Here is a 15,682-nt window from a genome sequence, read left to right as displayed (position 1 = left end):
GCTGCAGCAACGATATTTGAGAATGGACCCCCATGTCACCGATGAGCGATTTTGCACGTTTTTGCAACGATGCAAAATCGCTCAAAGGTGTCACATACAACGGCATCGCTAATGCGGCCGGATGTGCGCCACAAATTCCGTGACCCCAACGAGATCGCTTGAGCGATGTCGCAGCGTGTAAAGCGGCCTTTAATCAAAACCGAGTTTGCAAGCTTAATAGCAATGAGCTTGTAAGCACTGTGCTCCGTGCCTAGGAGACCGACCACCACTGTTTAAGAATGCAGCGGAGGCAACTAATGAGCAGTACACAACAGAATTCAAAATCCTTCCTTTCGTGAGAAATTAGCAGATTTTTTTAAAACAAGTGAAAACTTGCTTGTTTTTTACAAGCACTCTGCAATTTTACCCATTTATGAAAATAACACAAACCCTTTAAATGGCTAATAGAGAAAGAGAATGCTGCGTACAATGGCAGTGCGGTAGCTCAGCTGAAAATCACACAATACAACTAAGGGTACCGTCTCACTAAACGACGTACCAGCGATTCCGACCACGATATGACCTGGTCAGGATCGCTGGTGTGTCACTACATGGTCGCTGGTGAGTTGTCAATCAGGCAGATCTCACCAGCGACCAGCCACCAGCGACGCGTGGAAGCGATGCTGCGTTTGGTAACTAAGGTAAATATCGGGTAACTAAGCAAAATGCTTTGCTTGGTTACCCGATATTTACCTTGGTTACCAGCGCACACCGCTTAGCGCTGGCTCCCTGCACTCGTAGCCAGAGTACACATCGGGTTACTAAGCAAACCACTTTGCTTATTTACCCGATGTGTACTCTGGCTACGTGTGCAGGGAGCCAGCACTGGCAGCCTGAGAGTGGCGGAAGCTAGTAACCAAGGTAAATATCGGGTAACCAAGCAAAGTGCTTCGCTTGGTTTCCCGATGTGTACCTTGGTTACTAGTGTCCGCAGCTGTCAGACGCCGGCTCCCTGCACATTCAGATTGTTGCTCTCTCGCTGTCAAACACAGCGATGTGTGCTTCACAGTGGGAGAGCAACGTCCAAAAAATGAACCAGCACTGTGTGTAACGAGCAGCAATTTCACAGCAGGGGCCAGGTCGCTGCTCGGTGTCACACATAGCGAGATCGCTAATGAGGTCACTGGTGTGTCACAATAACCGTGACTCAGCAGCGATCTCGCTAGCGATCTCGCTATGTGAGAAGTACCCCTTAGGTTACATGTCTGATTGAGGAATGGAGCTAAGTCACTGTATGCGCGAAACAAAAGCAATAGAAGTGTAATAATTATTACAAGCAGCGATGTATATAAATGGAGAAAACATTGTGAAACACTGAAGCCAAAACAGCAAAATAATAGAAAAGTAATGAGCAATTGAGAAATCTTGTGAAGGCAATATATGCCACCTATATGTTGCATGAAGTAGTGACAAATATTCTGATTTTAGATTTTTGTCTGTGTTTTGTCCTGGATTCCTGGAGGCTCCATGTTCAAGGACAGGAAACCAACTGATGCGGGGAGAGGTACCGCCCCTTTTTATCCTGGAGGTTTCCTGTCCTTGAAGGGTGGATCCCCTCTCTCGTGGTGCCGTCATGGGTGCTGGAAAAATTTGAACTTTAATCAGTTGTAAAGCTCATGAAGGAATCGTCTGAATGCTGGCACGGGCTGCAGAGAACACATAATAAGGCTGGGGTCAGATTCCCGTATAACACTCATGATGATCACATCGCAATACCCAGACTGGCCAGCGGCTCTCCTGACCTGAGCGTGACAACATGTATTTCTGTGCAGCTCTCATGCTTGGGTCAGGAGAGGCGTGGGCCAGTACGGGCATTTTGAGGCAATCGTCGTCTGTGTTATACGGCCGTCTGACCCCGGCTTTAATGAAGTTAATCTGTAGGTTAATAGCGTCTGAATCCTGCCCGATACCTGGACATTGAACCCCGCTGCTGGGAGGAAAATAGCTTAAATCCCCCCGGCAGTGTTCGGGTTTCAGTTACAGGAGCAGTGCTTGCACAGGTTCAGTCACTGCTCTGTGTATGAGAGTGTACCGCCCCGGGGCTCGGTCGGCTGCCGAGCTGCTCGGATCCATGCTCGTCGGTGGGTGGCTCGAGCTCCTCTCGGACCCGGGGGTCACAACGCTCTGAAAGGGAGTTGGCGCTACGTGTAGGGATTTCGGTGGGGAAGGTTCACAGCAGAGGCTGTGGAGTTTAAAGGTGTAAGTTCGTGACGCCACCCACGGATTGTCGTGAATGTGGAGACCACCGCTGCCATTAACTAAGCTCCCGGAGACGGTGTTACGCAGCCTGTTGTTGACCCCTCCGTGGGCAGGGAGTCATGGTCCCGGGGCCCGGTGGTTGTGAGGTGCGGGCAAGATGGTGTGGTGCGGTGCGCGGCCCGAGGGCACTGTTGTACTCACTATGACAGATACACCGGAGTCTCTGGTAAACCAAAAGGATGGTGGTCGGTGCCCGCAGCCGGCTGCGCTTTGCCCCTTTCTCAGGTTGGTGGTTCCCGCCTTTCTCCTGCACCTCTGTGGTAGAACTTGACTGCCTATGTTTCAGCAACAGTAGTCCGCTCCCCGACTTGATGTGTGTCGGGGAACCCGTTTGCCCGCAGGTGCTGGCCTGTGGGATCTCTCTGCCTTTGCGGTGGTTTTCTATCCCCCTCGGTGGGCTGTTGCCGTCTTTCGGGTCTTGGGACGGGAAAAGACCTAAGGTTCAGACCTCAATCAGTGAATTTGACGTGGTCCAGTGGCTTCTGGACCTCGTTCTGGGTCTGAGTACCCCTCCTGGTGCTCCGGTTTCCAGTTGGCTCCCCAGTTCGGTACCAGCGGGCCACTACCCCCACTACCCTGTCCCGGTCCCTTACAGTTCCACCAGCCGTCTTCCCGGCTCCTGCAGGCGGCAACCACCGTCTACCTCCTTGCCACGGTACCAGGGCTACGACCCTGGCACCGGTCAGTGTTGTCGCTGCAGACCTGGCGCCACAGGCCTGCTGCACTTGAACTCCACTCCACTTCACTGTACTGAACTGAATTGCTCACTGACTTGAACTCACTGACACTGACCGTTTGTTTCCTGTCTCAGGCCCTCTGGACTCCTCGGTGGGCGTGGCCAACAGCCTGGCTCCGCCCCCTGGTGTGACCATTGAACAGTGAGAGAGGTGACAAGGGTTTTGCAGGTTGGCTGCTGTCACCTTATTAGGGGCTGGTGTTTGTGCAGGGGGGCTACCTGTGACTACCTGGCTAGTCCAGGGCGTCAGAAGAGCACTGACTGACAGCCGATCAGCATTAGCAGAGGCTGTCAGTCAGTGCGGGCGGGAGGGAGGGGGTCTGGTTACAGCTGTTGGTCTCTATACACAGAGCAGTGACTGAACTTGTTGCACCAGCACCGCCCATGTGACTGATACTCGAACACTGCTGGGGGGATTAAAGTCATTTTCCTCCCGACAGTGGGGTTCAGTGTGCAGGCGACAGGCAGGATTCAAATGCTATTAATCTGCAGATTAACCCCATATCTGCAGGTTATTAGCGTTTTTAAGGGTGACAGGTTCCATTTAAAAGGTAACATTTTGATTTAGGCTAATACATTCCTAGTCACGAATGTCACTATTAAACTCGTCTTTGCATTTTCTTGTTTCTACTAACATAACAATAAACGTATAACTCGGTCTGACTTCCAGATACTGAATGGCACATATAGCCTGTAAACCTGAAACCAGATTATGCTCCACATGCTACAGGCACAGATTGTATCAAGAAAGTTCCTGAGCAGTGAAAGGGAGGAAGAGGGAGGTGTTCTGTGGCCAAGCGCTTCCAGGACCTGAGAGGTGGAGGGAGAGCCTCCGGGTGACCGTGTGACCGTAAAAACAGACCGAAAGCACAATCAGGAAACACTGCACAGCTTCTCCTACCATCCCAATGTCAGAACCGGACAGCCCACAGTGTGAATATGGCATCAAGGTGCTGGCCATAGTATTCACAGGCCTATAGAATTAGGTGAGTCATTTTCATCTGTGAGAAAAAGGAGAAATAGCTCTGATTTTTTTGCAGACACTCGATCTTTCAAAAAAATACATGGATACATGACGACGCATGGACAATAATGGGTATTTGTTCTATCTGTGAAAGGCTTACTTCTGAATGAGGCCTAACACATCATGTACATTATTATACCATTAACTTTTAGTCACCATGATTTCAGCCAGGGCTCAAAACAACACGTTTACCAGGTAACTATGGTGACTAGACACGTAAGCATCATGAGTAGGTCACGTTTTCGGTTGTTACGTGCTTCCATACGTTACTGCAGAAGGCTGCCCAGTTACTGCCAACAGGGTATTACTCCTGCTGCGGCTGCTGCAAAGGTATTAGGGTAACTCTGACTTGACTACTTTGGGGGTTCTTCTGTAATTCTGGAAATATTGGAGGGAACTCTGGATTAATTGTTAAAGGGAAAAGCTTAAAGGGGATTCCCATCTCCAAAATCCTACCCCAATATGTAGTGGGTGTAATAAGAATAATAGCAAATACCTCCAATTAGAAATATTGCATAGTTCTCCTGATTAGTTATGTCTCTTACCTCATGTGCAGGGCATTGCAGTAGTTATGTATCCATGGTTACCACCCCTAGCAACTAACTCACAATATGTGTAGCCATAACCATGGATACCTAAGCTGCTGCAATGCCCTGCGCATGAGGTAAGCAACATAACTAATCAGAAGTAATATAATACATTTCTAATTGGAGGTATTTGCTAATATTATTATTATTACACCTACTACATAGTGGGATAGGATTTTGGAGATGGGAATTCCCCTTTTTACTGTGTTATACTGCAATGCAAACTAAGAAGAATAAAACAATATAGTCTAAATGTTTCACAGAAGATCTTAATTTTTATATAAATACAAATTAGACTAAGTCGGCAGGATTGGCTGAGAGTCTGTCTATGGAGGCCTCCTGTCAGATGATCTCGAGGAAGAGAAAAATCTGTCCCATCGAATTTCAATGGCTGATGACCTTTCTGGAGGAACCGAGAAAGATGGCTGTCGGCTGACAGCTATTTCCATGTGTATGAGGGCCTTTAGTCAATATCTGTGTCTAACTGTATGGTATCTCACTGAAGCATGAGCTCCCCCACTCCTTTGTCTGCCATAGACAACAAGGCATATTAAGTCATAACACTATAACAACAAGATCATGGGCAGCAAGAAGAAGCTTGATAAAAGACTTGTCTACTATACACCCAAAACATCACTAACTTATGTGATGCACTTCTGCTTGGTTAAAAAAATTGTAATAAATATCACAAAGAGCATCAATACAAATATTCTCTTTTCATTATTAGATAAGAGATACTAAGCTGTTAGGAATAGTTATTGTCTTGTTCATCTCATAACTGTCCCTTACAAACTCCCTATGCATAAACATCATTTATTTGGCCAGTTGTGAATGTGTTGGCAATGGGGTTTATCTTCTTTGAAAACAAAGAATTGGGCATGTTAAAATTCAACATGTTCAATCCTTCTTTCTGTAGCGCTGCGTTCCTACATGCCTTGTTTTTCCTCCTGCACTGACGTGCTGTCACTCACAACCATGGCTGGCTCCTCTATGCTGCACTCCTCCACAAAGGGTACATCCTTTTGCCCCTTCCCGGAGTCTGTGTGGGTATCACAGGACCGCTGGGAGCGCTCCTAGGGAGTCCGCGTGCTGCACTACCCCTCCTATCGCACTGAGGCACTGGGTATTTAAGACATACTCCCACTAGGGGAGCTGCCTGTTTAACACCCTACGTTTAGTCAGTTGAGTTCTGTCTAGTTAGTTGTCAGGTCACCCGGTCAATCTCGTCCCGTCCTGTCCCGCTTGTACCTGTCCAGTTCGTACCTGTACCTGGTCCCAGCCCATCCTGCCTATTTGCACCAGAGTCCAGTCCTGTTCCTGCCTGTACTTGGTCCCAGCCCTCCTTGCCTGTTAGCACCTGGTTCCAGTCCTTTCCCTGCTTGTGCCTATTTCCAGCACTCCCTGCCTGTTGGCACCTGGTTCCAGTCCTGTCCTACCTGTACTTGCTCCCAGACCATCCTGCCTGTTGGTACTTGGTTTCAGTCCTGTCCTGCCTGTACCTGTTACCAGTTCTACTTGCCTTGCTGGTGCTACAGACTCTGCCTGTCTGTCCGGGTCGTGCCATCTGCCTTGCTAGTGACTTTGTCTGTCTGTCCTGCCATGTTGGTGCTAGAGATTCTGCCTGTCCATACTGCCTGTGCTGTCTGCTTTGAGACTCAGTCCTGTCTGCTCCTGTGTCCATCTCTTTCCTGGGGAGTCAGCTGCCACAGTCCTAGTCATCTACCCCATGTAAGGGCATGCCCAGGGATCCCCTGTGGTCCAGTGGGTCCGCTTTCACTCGCCGCAGTACCATCTCCGGCAGCGAGCGTTGCACTTTCCCTCAGTACAAGGTGAGCATGTAATATATATATTAGATGGTGCCTGATATCTAATGTCTATGGCCACCTTAAGTATAAGATGTGCAAAATGAGTTTATCAAACCAAAAACATTTGGAGGTGTCCTGTGACCCCATTTTAGATAGAAAAGTAGTGCTATCCACTTCTATCTATGGGAACAGAGGTCATACATAAGAAATACAGCTCTATTTGCACAGGATTTTGTGACACCACTTCTCGTGATTGGGGCGAACCAGTGACCTGACCCCAATGATCATAAATTTATGAACTATCTTGTGGATGGTGATAAATAATATTCATGACCAGTGTCATGTCAGTGCTAAACCTATAAAATGATAATCCAGACCTAAAGGCCGCTTTACACACTGCGATATCGGTACCGATATTGCCATCGTGCATACCCGCCCCCATCGGTTGTGCGACACGGGCAAATCTCTGCCCGTGTCACACAACATCGCCCGGACCCATCACACTACTTACCTTCCCTGCGACGTCGCTGTGACCGGCGAACCGCCTCCTTTCTAAGGGGGCGGTTCATTCAGCGTCACAGCGACGTCACAGCAGCGTCACTAAACCGCCGCCCAACAGAAGCGGAGGGGCGGAGATGAGCGGGACGTAACATCCCGCCCACCTCCTTCCTTCCGCATTGTGGCCGGGAGGCAGGTAAAGGAGAGGCTCCTCGTTCCTGCGGTGTCACACGGAGCGATGTGTGCTGCCGCAGGAGCGACGAACAACTTCGTTACTGCTGCAGTAACGATATTTGAGAATGGACCCCCATCGCCGATGAGCGATTTTGCACGTTTTTGCGACGATGCAAAATCGCTCATAGGTGCCACACGCAACGGCATTGCTACAGCGGCCGGATGTGCGTCACAAAATCCGTGACCCCAACGAGATCGCTGTAGCGATCTCGTAGCGTGTAAAGCCCGCTTAACTTGATGTAAAAAGTAATGAGTTATTTGCTTCCCCAGATTTTCACAATAATGAAGGTTGTCATTAAATTGTTTGTACTTATAATAGAAGTGATTTCACAAAATTGCCATTTATGAAATTGATCTAATATTACACTATGTAATGAATGGGATGCAGCGCTCATGGGAGTACCAATGTGCCGATCATTGAGGGACGCAGAATCATTGATAGCACATTCCTTTCTGTTTCAGTCAATGTATTTAATGTCCTATTAACATCCTATCCGTTAACAGAGTTTCTTTCTACTGAGAAATTACAATTTTAATTGTGCCCTGATTGCCCATGAAATGCAGTTACTGCTCACTCCAGTGTGCATGGTGTGAGAATAGTGAGAAAGACCTGATCTGGAGGAAACATATATGTTACTATAGGTATCCATGTGAATTTATTAGAAAGAAGAAGTCATCAGTCAGGTCCCATTGTAATGAGATTATCAACACAGCTCATCAGAAGTGTGATGGTGCATATGATGTCTACATCATTCTCAAAAAATAGGTGAAGATCTGGCACAGGTGAAGCCTCTGTGTTCCCCACCTTACTTGTAAGTGAAAAGGAACAATATAACTTGTCATATATTAGCAGATATCGCTCGCATTTCATCTCTCACCTTGTACTGTATGTGGCAAGTTCCTAGTAAGATCATCTAACGCTCAGGTATATAGAAATATACTTTTGCCCTGATTCATCATTCTTGTTCACCTTTTCTGGAGTCAAAGTTTGGGTTTTAGGCATTTTTATGTTTGTGCTAACTTCATTATGGCTTTGGTGCCACTAGTTAGTTCAGTCCTCATGCTTTTCATTATTTAGATGTTTTCTCCTAAAGAAGGGGTCCCCAACCTGTAGCTCAGGGGCTACATGTGGCTCATGGGCCTGTGATGTGTGGCTCATGGCTGTCTGCTAGCTTTGTACAGTTGCACCAGGTCTAGCAAACAGCTATGAAGAGCCGGTCTCCAGATGGTGACATTTGTGAGTAGCCCCACAGAGAAGAGCAGATCTGGATGGAGGTAGGGGTAGGATATTGGGTGATATTGGAGGTAGGGGTCTGGATATTGGTATACTTCCTCAGTGTGGTGATTTCTGTGGGAAAGGTTTGGCTGGCATTATACCAGTAATGTGGTCTCTGGGTGTCACTAATGTTAGGGTGCGACAGCTGGATGTGGCTCCCGGCCCTGCTGTGGTCATGGTCAGGAAGACCTCTGGCCTAACTGATTATTGGAAACTTTTTGAAATGATACTGTTATTTGCTCATCTCTACTCAGCCCCATAGTACAAAATGTGTCTAATTTTTTTGTAGTCAAAGATTATCATGCAAAATTTTAAAGCTCATTCAAAGGATCGTGCAACATTTTACTAAAAAAAATAAAATTAAAATAAAGTCGACATAAACCAATAGAGCAAAAAAACAAAAACCTAATCAAATATTGTGCACCATTTTGATGAGCTTGACAAAAAAAGACATAAAAAGCACAAATAATGAAGCAGGGTCCTTATTTCCAATTAGGTGCAGCAGATAAATGAGTGAAGAATTTTATTTCTGTAATGCGAGCGGTGAACAAAGAAGTGTGTTGTTGGAGAGATTTAGGTTTAGTCCTTAAGGCTTCTTTTTTATCTGTCAAAAGAAAATGAATTTGGATTCCTAATGAGATGCGGTTACCTCCCCTTAAACCTGGCGCACACGCTGCCCCAGTTCCCACAATAGGGGGGATTTTAAAAAGCTGCAGTCTGTGGGATTAGCCGGGTCCCTATTGTTTCCCGAAGCGTCTGGTCCATGTAGCTGAAGAGTCAGCGGGATCACTCATTGCAGACAACATTAACCTTTTATTTTCCACTTTTGTGATGACGCTTCGGTGGCACAGATTACGGGGGGGGGGGGGGGGGGGGCACAGAATAATAAAGTGTTCTGGCGTCTGAGAGCACTACAGATAGTTTCTCGTAATATGGAATCAGACCACTTGTATACACATACTCTTCCACAGTATAAAGAAAAGCTTGGCTAATTCACTTGTGGCCACGCACAGGATTTCTAGGAAAACTGCTACAGTTTTAAGCAGCACCCATCATGATTTTTATGATTCTCTGTTTCCTATGAAAGGAGCACTACTAAATGACACAGCGGTAGAAGACGACTACTAGGTATAAATGTATCCAGGGCTTCTCATAACGGGATGAGATAAAGTAGAGATCAGAGAGGTGGACACAGCTTTCCTCCAGCCTGAAGTGGCTGCTTAGGGTTGGACAAATTACTGTTATCTCTTCAGAAGCCAATCAGGCAATTTTAGTAGCAAGTCAAAAAGAACTACCATAGACATCAATAGAAACACCACTTAATGGTTGGTGCCGGCAGCACATTTCCAGATGCACTGACTACCTGGCTCTTGGGTTTAGTCCAGCCTTGGCTTACAGAGAACAATAGATTGCATTTTACAGCAGAGCAACAAATATTCTTCTGGTTTGATGTCCCCTTCTAACCTTTTTCTCCTATTACCCCCTATCCCTATTGCCCCCAGCGCAGCATTTCCTATGATCCCCCCTGCTTGGCTATCTTTTGCTTCCTTCTATTCACTGTAGCAGTCTTTTGTCTCCCTCTTCAGACCCCCTGTGCCTGTTTGGACAAGTTGTAGTGAGATGTTAATAGGGGCTCCACAATAGTGTAAAGTATGCGTAGGGTGGCTGGAATTTCATGTAATCTCCTACATTAATCTCATGGTCATGAATCCAGCCTGATCCTTTGAGAAGGCTTGGTATATGGAATTTAGGCACATTGCAAGGATCTAGCCACAAGAAAGAAAACATAATCAGTACCAAAGTTGTAGAGCGCAGCTAAACACAATAATCCTACTTTACAAGGATTATACTAAAGTGATAATTGCAGGAATATAGTGACCATAGAGTATAGGAGTATAGATGCCGCATCAATGTGACCCTTATAACATCTCAGAGCTAGAAACGTCATTATACAATGCAAACAATATAGTATACACCATCGCAGCTGTATTTGTAAATCGCAGAATAGAAGAAAACCACAATTCAACAGAAAAACCCAAATAGAGATTCTTTTCTATGAATGATTTCTCCAAAGGGAGCTGGCACAATCTCCCAGATCACAGTGGGGAATGCATAGAGCGTTTATGGATCACTGATCAATACAACCACCTGCATTGTCAGTGCTCCTGCGCTGCAGTCTGCACACATGTAAGAACACGTACATCACAATACGCAGACCAGGGACCTCTGGCCTGTCATAATGAGGACACTGATGTGAGGGGACCAGGCAGTCATTGCAAGAAAAGGGGCTTTCATCTCTTTAGGAAGTGAGGTTAATCACCAGAAAAAAAGATGAGTCTAGACATGAAGGTCCGGAGTCACAATTCACTGTTTCACTGCTGGAACAAGTCATTCAGCGTTGGGTACAGCTCATCTCGAGATTATAATAAAAGCGTCCTTTGTTGAAGTTCATGCTGACACAAACAACAAAGCCTCAATGGAACGGTTCCACAATAGCCGCCATCCCCTTGTATACACACTTTACTGCCAATAAGGATTGGTACATATTTCACAGACATCAGTGCTCACAAAGCTAAACCTGATTGGTAGAAGACACATATATGTGTGTGTATATACATATATATATATATATATATATATATATATATATATATATATATATATATGTATATATATATATATATAAATAAATAAATATAAATGGACACATATAGGCCTAATTTCTTGTAAACACACTTTACTACCCTTATCCCTCATTGGTACATATTTCACAGACATCAGTGCTCACAAAGCTAAGCCTGATTGGTAGAAGACCACTATATGGACACATATAGGCCTAATTTCTTGTATACAGGTGTAACAAAAACTAGAGGGTGCACTAGCTTGTCTACCCTCCCTCCTGGGAGCCCTTTCAGCCATTCACCAGGCCCAGGCTGGCACCTGACACATTTTACTGCAGACATCTCTTCTTTGAAGCAGGCGTTTGCTCCTATCTGATCTTCTGTCTTCAGGATGCCCCTGAATATGCCATAAGCTACTGTGAACCTTTCTTGGCAACAGGTTCCTATATGATTATACATATGAACAGTTTACCTACAGTACAACCAAGTTACATTAAAGTGAGCCACATACCCATCCACACTTCTACATCCCCCCCAATCTATGCCCCATGTTCTCCCTCCCATCTTATTATGTAACTGTCTCTTATGACACCCCCCATTCTTGGAATATATTAAACTCTCACTAAATTCTCCTTTATCTGTCCCCACAGATTCTACCACTGAAATATTTCCTTGTGTCAGCAAAAACAAGTTATATAAATTATTAACATGTTAGCAACTAATTAATGAACATTCTGAAGCCCTTCCATCACGCCAAACTTTACAGGTCGCCTGATTGAGATTTCCAGTATACAAGCGCAGCACATACCCCTCCTCTATCCACTTTAGGAAAAAAAAACATCAAAGGGAGGTATTTTAAACCGTAAATAGCAAGGAGGAAAGGGATTATGGAAATAAAGGTATGGAGGAGGGGAAGGTGTTTTGGAAGCGTGAAGAAGAGAATTAGGCAAGTGGAGTGGAAGTGGGTGATGGGAAGTTTATAGATTCAAAAAAGATAAATTGGATGTGGGTGGTAGTGAGTGCAGGGGCGAATGACACACACATACACACAAAGTACATATATATATATATATATATATATATATATATATATATATATATATATATATATAATATATACAGTATATATATATATATATATATATATATATATATATGTGTGTGTGTGTATATATATATATATATACATATATATATATATATATATATACATATATATATATATATGTATATATATATACTGTACATATCAATCACATACAGGGAGATTAGAGATTCCAGAGACACGCACCAAACAGTAGAGAGTATGGGGTATAATACTAAATTAGGCACCGTACCATAGACAATAAATAAGAAAAAGGATAGAACAAATTCCACCAGCAGCAGGACATAAAGGGTGCGTAACAGACTGGTATCCATCTAACAGGTGTAACTGGCAAAAAGAACCATAGGTTGAGGGGGTCTGAAGCTGCGAAGGGGTACAGAGGTAAGATTTGGCATGACCAAGGAAAAATGGTGTAATGGCAACCAAGATTGCATCTACAGAAATCCAGTCATTCATAGGAAAGAGCAAGTATAACGACAGCTAATGAGTTACTATAAGCTGTGAACAGTGCATAAGGCAAACTATTTAAATAATATGAGCAGAAAATAATAAATATTGGCAGAAATAGATACAAATGGATACATGTCCCAGGATCAGGACCTTGTTCTGGCTGACTACTGTGGCAATAATTGATTTTCTGGATCACCCAGCTCCAGGAATTTGCAGTCTGTTTTCATTATATGTGACTTATTGACCAGAATTATAAAGTTATCTCGGTCAGAGCAGATCTTTTCCACAGTAGACACAATGATTATTGCTGTGACTGCTTGTTATCAGTGGGATGAGCTGCATCTACTAGTTCTAAAGTGATTCCATAGGTTTATTATAGCACCCGGATCCATAACACTGACTTGTCATGTCTAGGGGCACTCAGGTGGTGAGATAAAACTGTGCCCTAGAGGGAAGGAAGCTAGGAAAGAATAGGGAGACACATACAATTAGGTGTCAGGGTAATCACAATACATGAGGGGAGGGGGCACGGACATAACAAGGGGCAGAATGGGGGAAATCAAGGGGTATAACAGATGGCACAAGTAACAGCAGGAATGGCTGTAATGACAGGGCAAGGAGTTTGTAACAGAATATGCAAACAAGGAACAAGTCAGAAGTGAGGAGACTAGAGGAAAAAAGACGAGGAAGGACAGGACAAGGCTGGAGGGAGAAGAAGATCCAGCTCAGGAGACAGGGAAGAGGGCAAGGTGCAGAAGAGAGGTGCAAGGTGCAGAAGAGAGGTGCAAGGAGTAGAAGAGAGGTGCAAGTAGCAGAAGAGAGGTGCAAGGAGCAGAAGAGAGTGAAAAGATGTGCAAGGAGACAGGGAAGAGGGCAAGGAGCAGAAGAGAGGTGCAAGGAGCAGAAGAGAGTGAAAAGATGTGCAAGGAGACAGGGAAGAGGGCAAGGAGCAGAAGAGAGGTGCAAGGTGCAGAAGAGAGGTGCAAGGTGCAGAAGAGAGGTGCAAGGTGCAGAAGAGAGGTGCAAGGTGCAGAAGAGAGGTGCAAGGTGCAGAAGAGAGGTGCAAGGAGCAGAAGAGAGTGAAAAGATGTGCAAGGAGACAGGGAAGAGGGCAAGGAGCAGAAGAGAGGTGCAAGGAGCAGAAGAGAGTGAAAAGATGTGCAAGGAGACAGGGAAGAGGGCAAGGAGCAGAAGAGAGGTGCAAGGAGCAGAAGAGAGTGAAAAGATGTGCAAGGAGACAGGGAAGAGGGCAATGAGCAGAAGAGAGGTGCAAGGAGCAGAAGAGAGGTGCAAAGAGCAGAAGAGAGGTGCAAGGTTCAGAAGAGAGGTGCAAGGAACAGAAGAGAGTTTAAAGATGTGCAAGGAGACAGGGAAGAGGGCAAGCTGCAGAAGAGAGGTGCAAGGTGCTTAAGAGAGGTGCAAGAGGCAGAAGAGAGGTGCAAGAGGCAGAAAAGAGGTGCAAGAGGCAGAAGAGAGGTGCAAGGAGCAGAAGAGAGGTGCAAGGAGCAGAAGAGAGGTGCAAGAGGCAGAAGAGAGGTGTAAGGAGCAGAAGAGAGGTACAAGAGGCAGAAGAGAGGTGCAAGGAGCAGAAGAGAGGTGCAAGAGGCAGAAGAGAGGTACAAGAGGCAGAAGAGAGGTGCAAGGAGCAGAAGAAAGGTGCAAGAGGCAGAAGAGAGGTGTAAGGAGCAGAAGAGAGGTACAAGAGGCAGAAGAGAGGTGCAAAGAGCAGAAGAGAGGTGCAAGAGGCAGATGAGAGGTGCAAGAGGCTAAAGAGAGTGAAAAGATGTTCAAGGGGACAGGGAAGGGGGCAAGGTGCACAAGAGAGGTGCAAGAGGCTGAAGAGAGGTGCAAGAAGCAGAAGAGAAGTGCAAGGAGCAGAGGGGAGGTGCAAGAGGCAGAAGAGCGTGAAAAGATGTGCAAGGAGACAGGGAAGAGGGCAAGGTGCAGAAGAGTGGTGTAAGGAGCATAAGAAAGGTGCAAAGAGCAGAAGAGAGGTGCAAAGAACAGAAGAGATGTGGAAAGAGCATAAGAGAGTTGCAAGGAACAGAAAAGAGGTGCAAGGAGCAGAAGAGAGGTGCAAAAAGCAGAAGAGAGGTGCAAAGAACAGAAGAGATGTGGAAAGAGCATAAGAGAGTTGCAAGGAACAGAAAAGAGGTGCACGGAGCAGAAGAGAGGTGCAAAAAGCAGAAGAGAGGTGCAAGGAGCAAAAGGGAGGTGCAAGAACCAGACAAGTGACCGGGGAAAAGGGGGTGAACAGGAGGAGGAAAGAGTAAGTAAGAGGGGAAGGAGGGTGTGTAAGAGCAGGAGGAGGGGAGGAACAGCAGCAGTAACCAGTGACTGACCTGTGGGAGTCTCAGTCTCCAGGGGGAAGCACAGGGGGGCGACCAGGAGCAGCAGTGCCAGCTGGGGGTACATTCTGCTTTTCTCCATCTTCCTGTATTAGTCTAGTCTTCTGCCCCCTGCGGCCCAACCTGCAGGCTCCCCCCTCTCTCAAAACATACTCCTCTCCCCCCTTTTCATTCCTGCTCCAGCACAGGAAAGTTGCAGAGTGGAGCGGAGTGTCAGACCAGCTCAGTGTATCAGGGCTGACGTCATAGACTGGAAGTAAAAAGTGCCCGCACTGCCACCTGCTGGACCCATGAAGAACGTGGAGCAATGGTGCCATCTGCTGGTGGCACTGGAAATACAGCGCAACAGTTCATCCATCCGAGTCGCAGTTTGCCCTGCACCGGCGGGTGCGATGCTTGTGTGAGGATCTGATCAGCAGTCACGTGTTCCTGCTTTACCTCCGCAGTCATGTTTCAGTAGAGACGTAAAGTAGCGGCAGGCACAGCGATGTGGCTGCCATCACATATCCTAATACGTTCCTTGGAGTCCTTCTATTTGAGTGATTGTAAGAAGTGCCTATGCGTGATATAGCTTGCAATTATTACCATCTTTTCAGTTAGCCATTAAAAGGTATCAACCACTGAGGACTCTCTGTTCTTTTAAACAATTTTTTTATGCGTGATATTGGCATTTTCACCTTTTATCTAGCAGTGGTTGGAG

General features: G+C 46.0%; 1 protein-coding gene across 6 annotated transcripts in view; it reads right to left on the bottom strand.

Annotated features, from left to right (window-relative positions):
• Positions 1-15,200, bottom strand: part of PTPRU (protein tyrosine phosphatase receptor type U) — a 248,438-nt gene extending 233,238 nt beyond the window's left edge. For all 6 annotated transcript variants that reach the window (XM_075335997.1, XM_075335999.1, XM_075335998.1 and 3 more), the window contains exon 1: positions 14,977-15,200. In XM_075335997.1, coding sequence (XP_075192112.1) covers positions 14,977-15,064 — 88 coding nt within the window. In that variant the 5' untranslated portion in view covers positions 15,065-15,200. The remainder of the gene's footprint in view (positions 1-14,976) is intronic.
• Positions 15,201-15,682: the final 482 nt, after the last annotated feature.

The sequence above is a fragment of the Anomaloglossus baeobatrachus genome, chromosome 2, assembly GCF_048569485.1.
Source record: "Anomaloglossus baeobatrachus isolate aAnoBae1 chromosome 2, aAnoBae1.hap1, whole genome shotgun sequence".
NCBI lineage: Eukaryota > Metazoa > Chordata > Amphibia > Anura > Aromobatidae > Anomaloglossus > Anomaloglossus baeobatrachus.
This window is presented reverse-complemented; position numbering and strand designations above follow the sequence as displayed.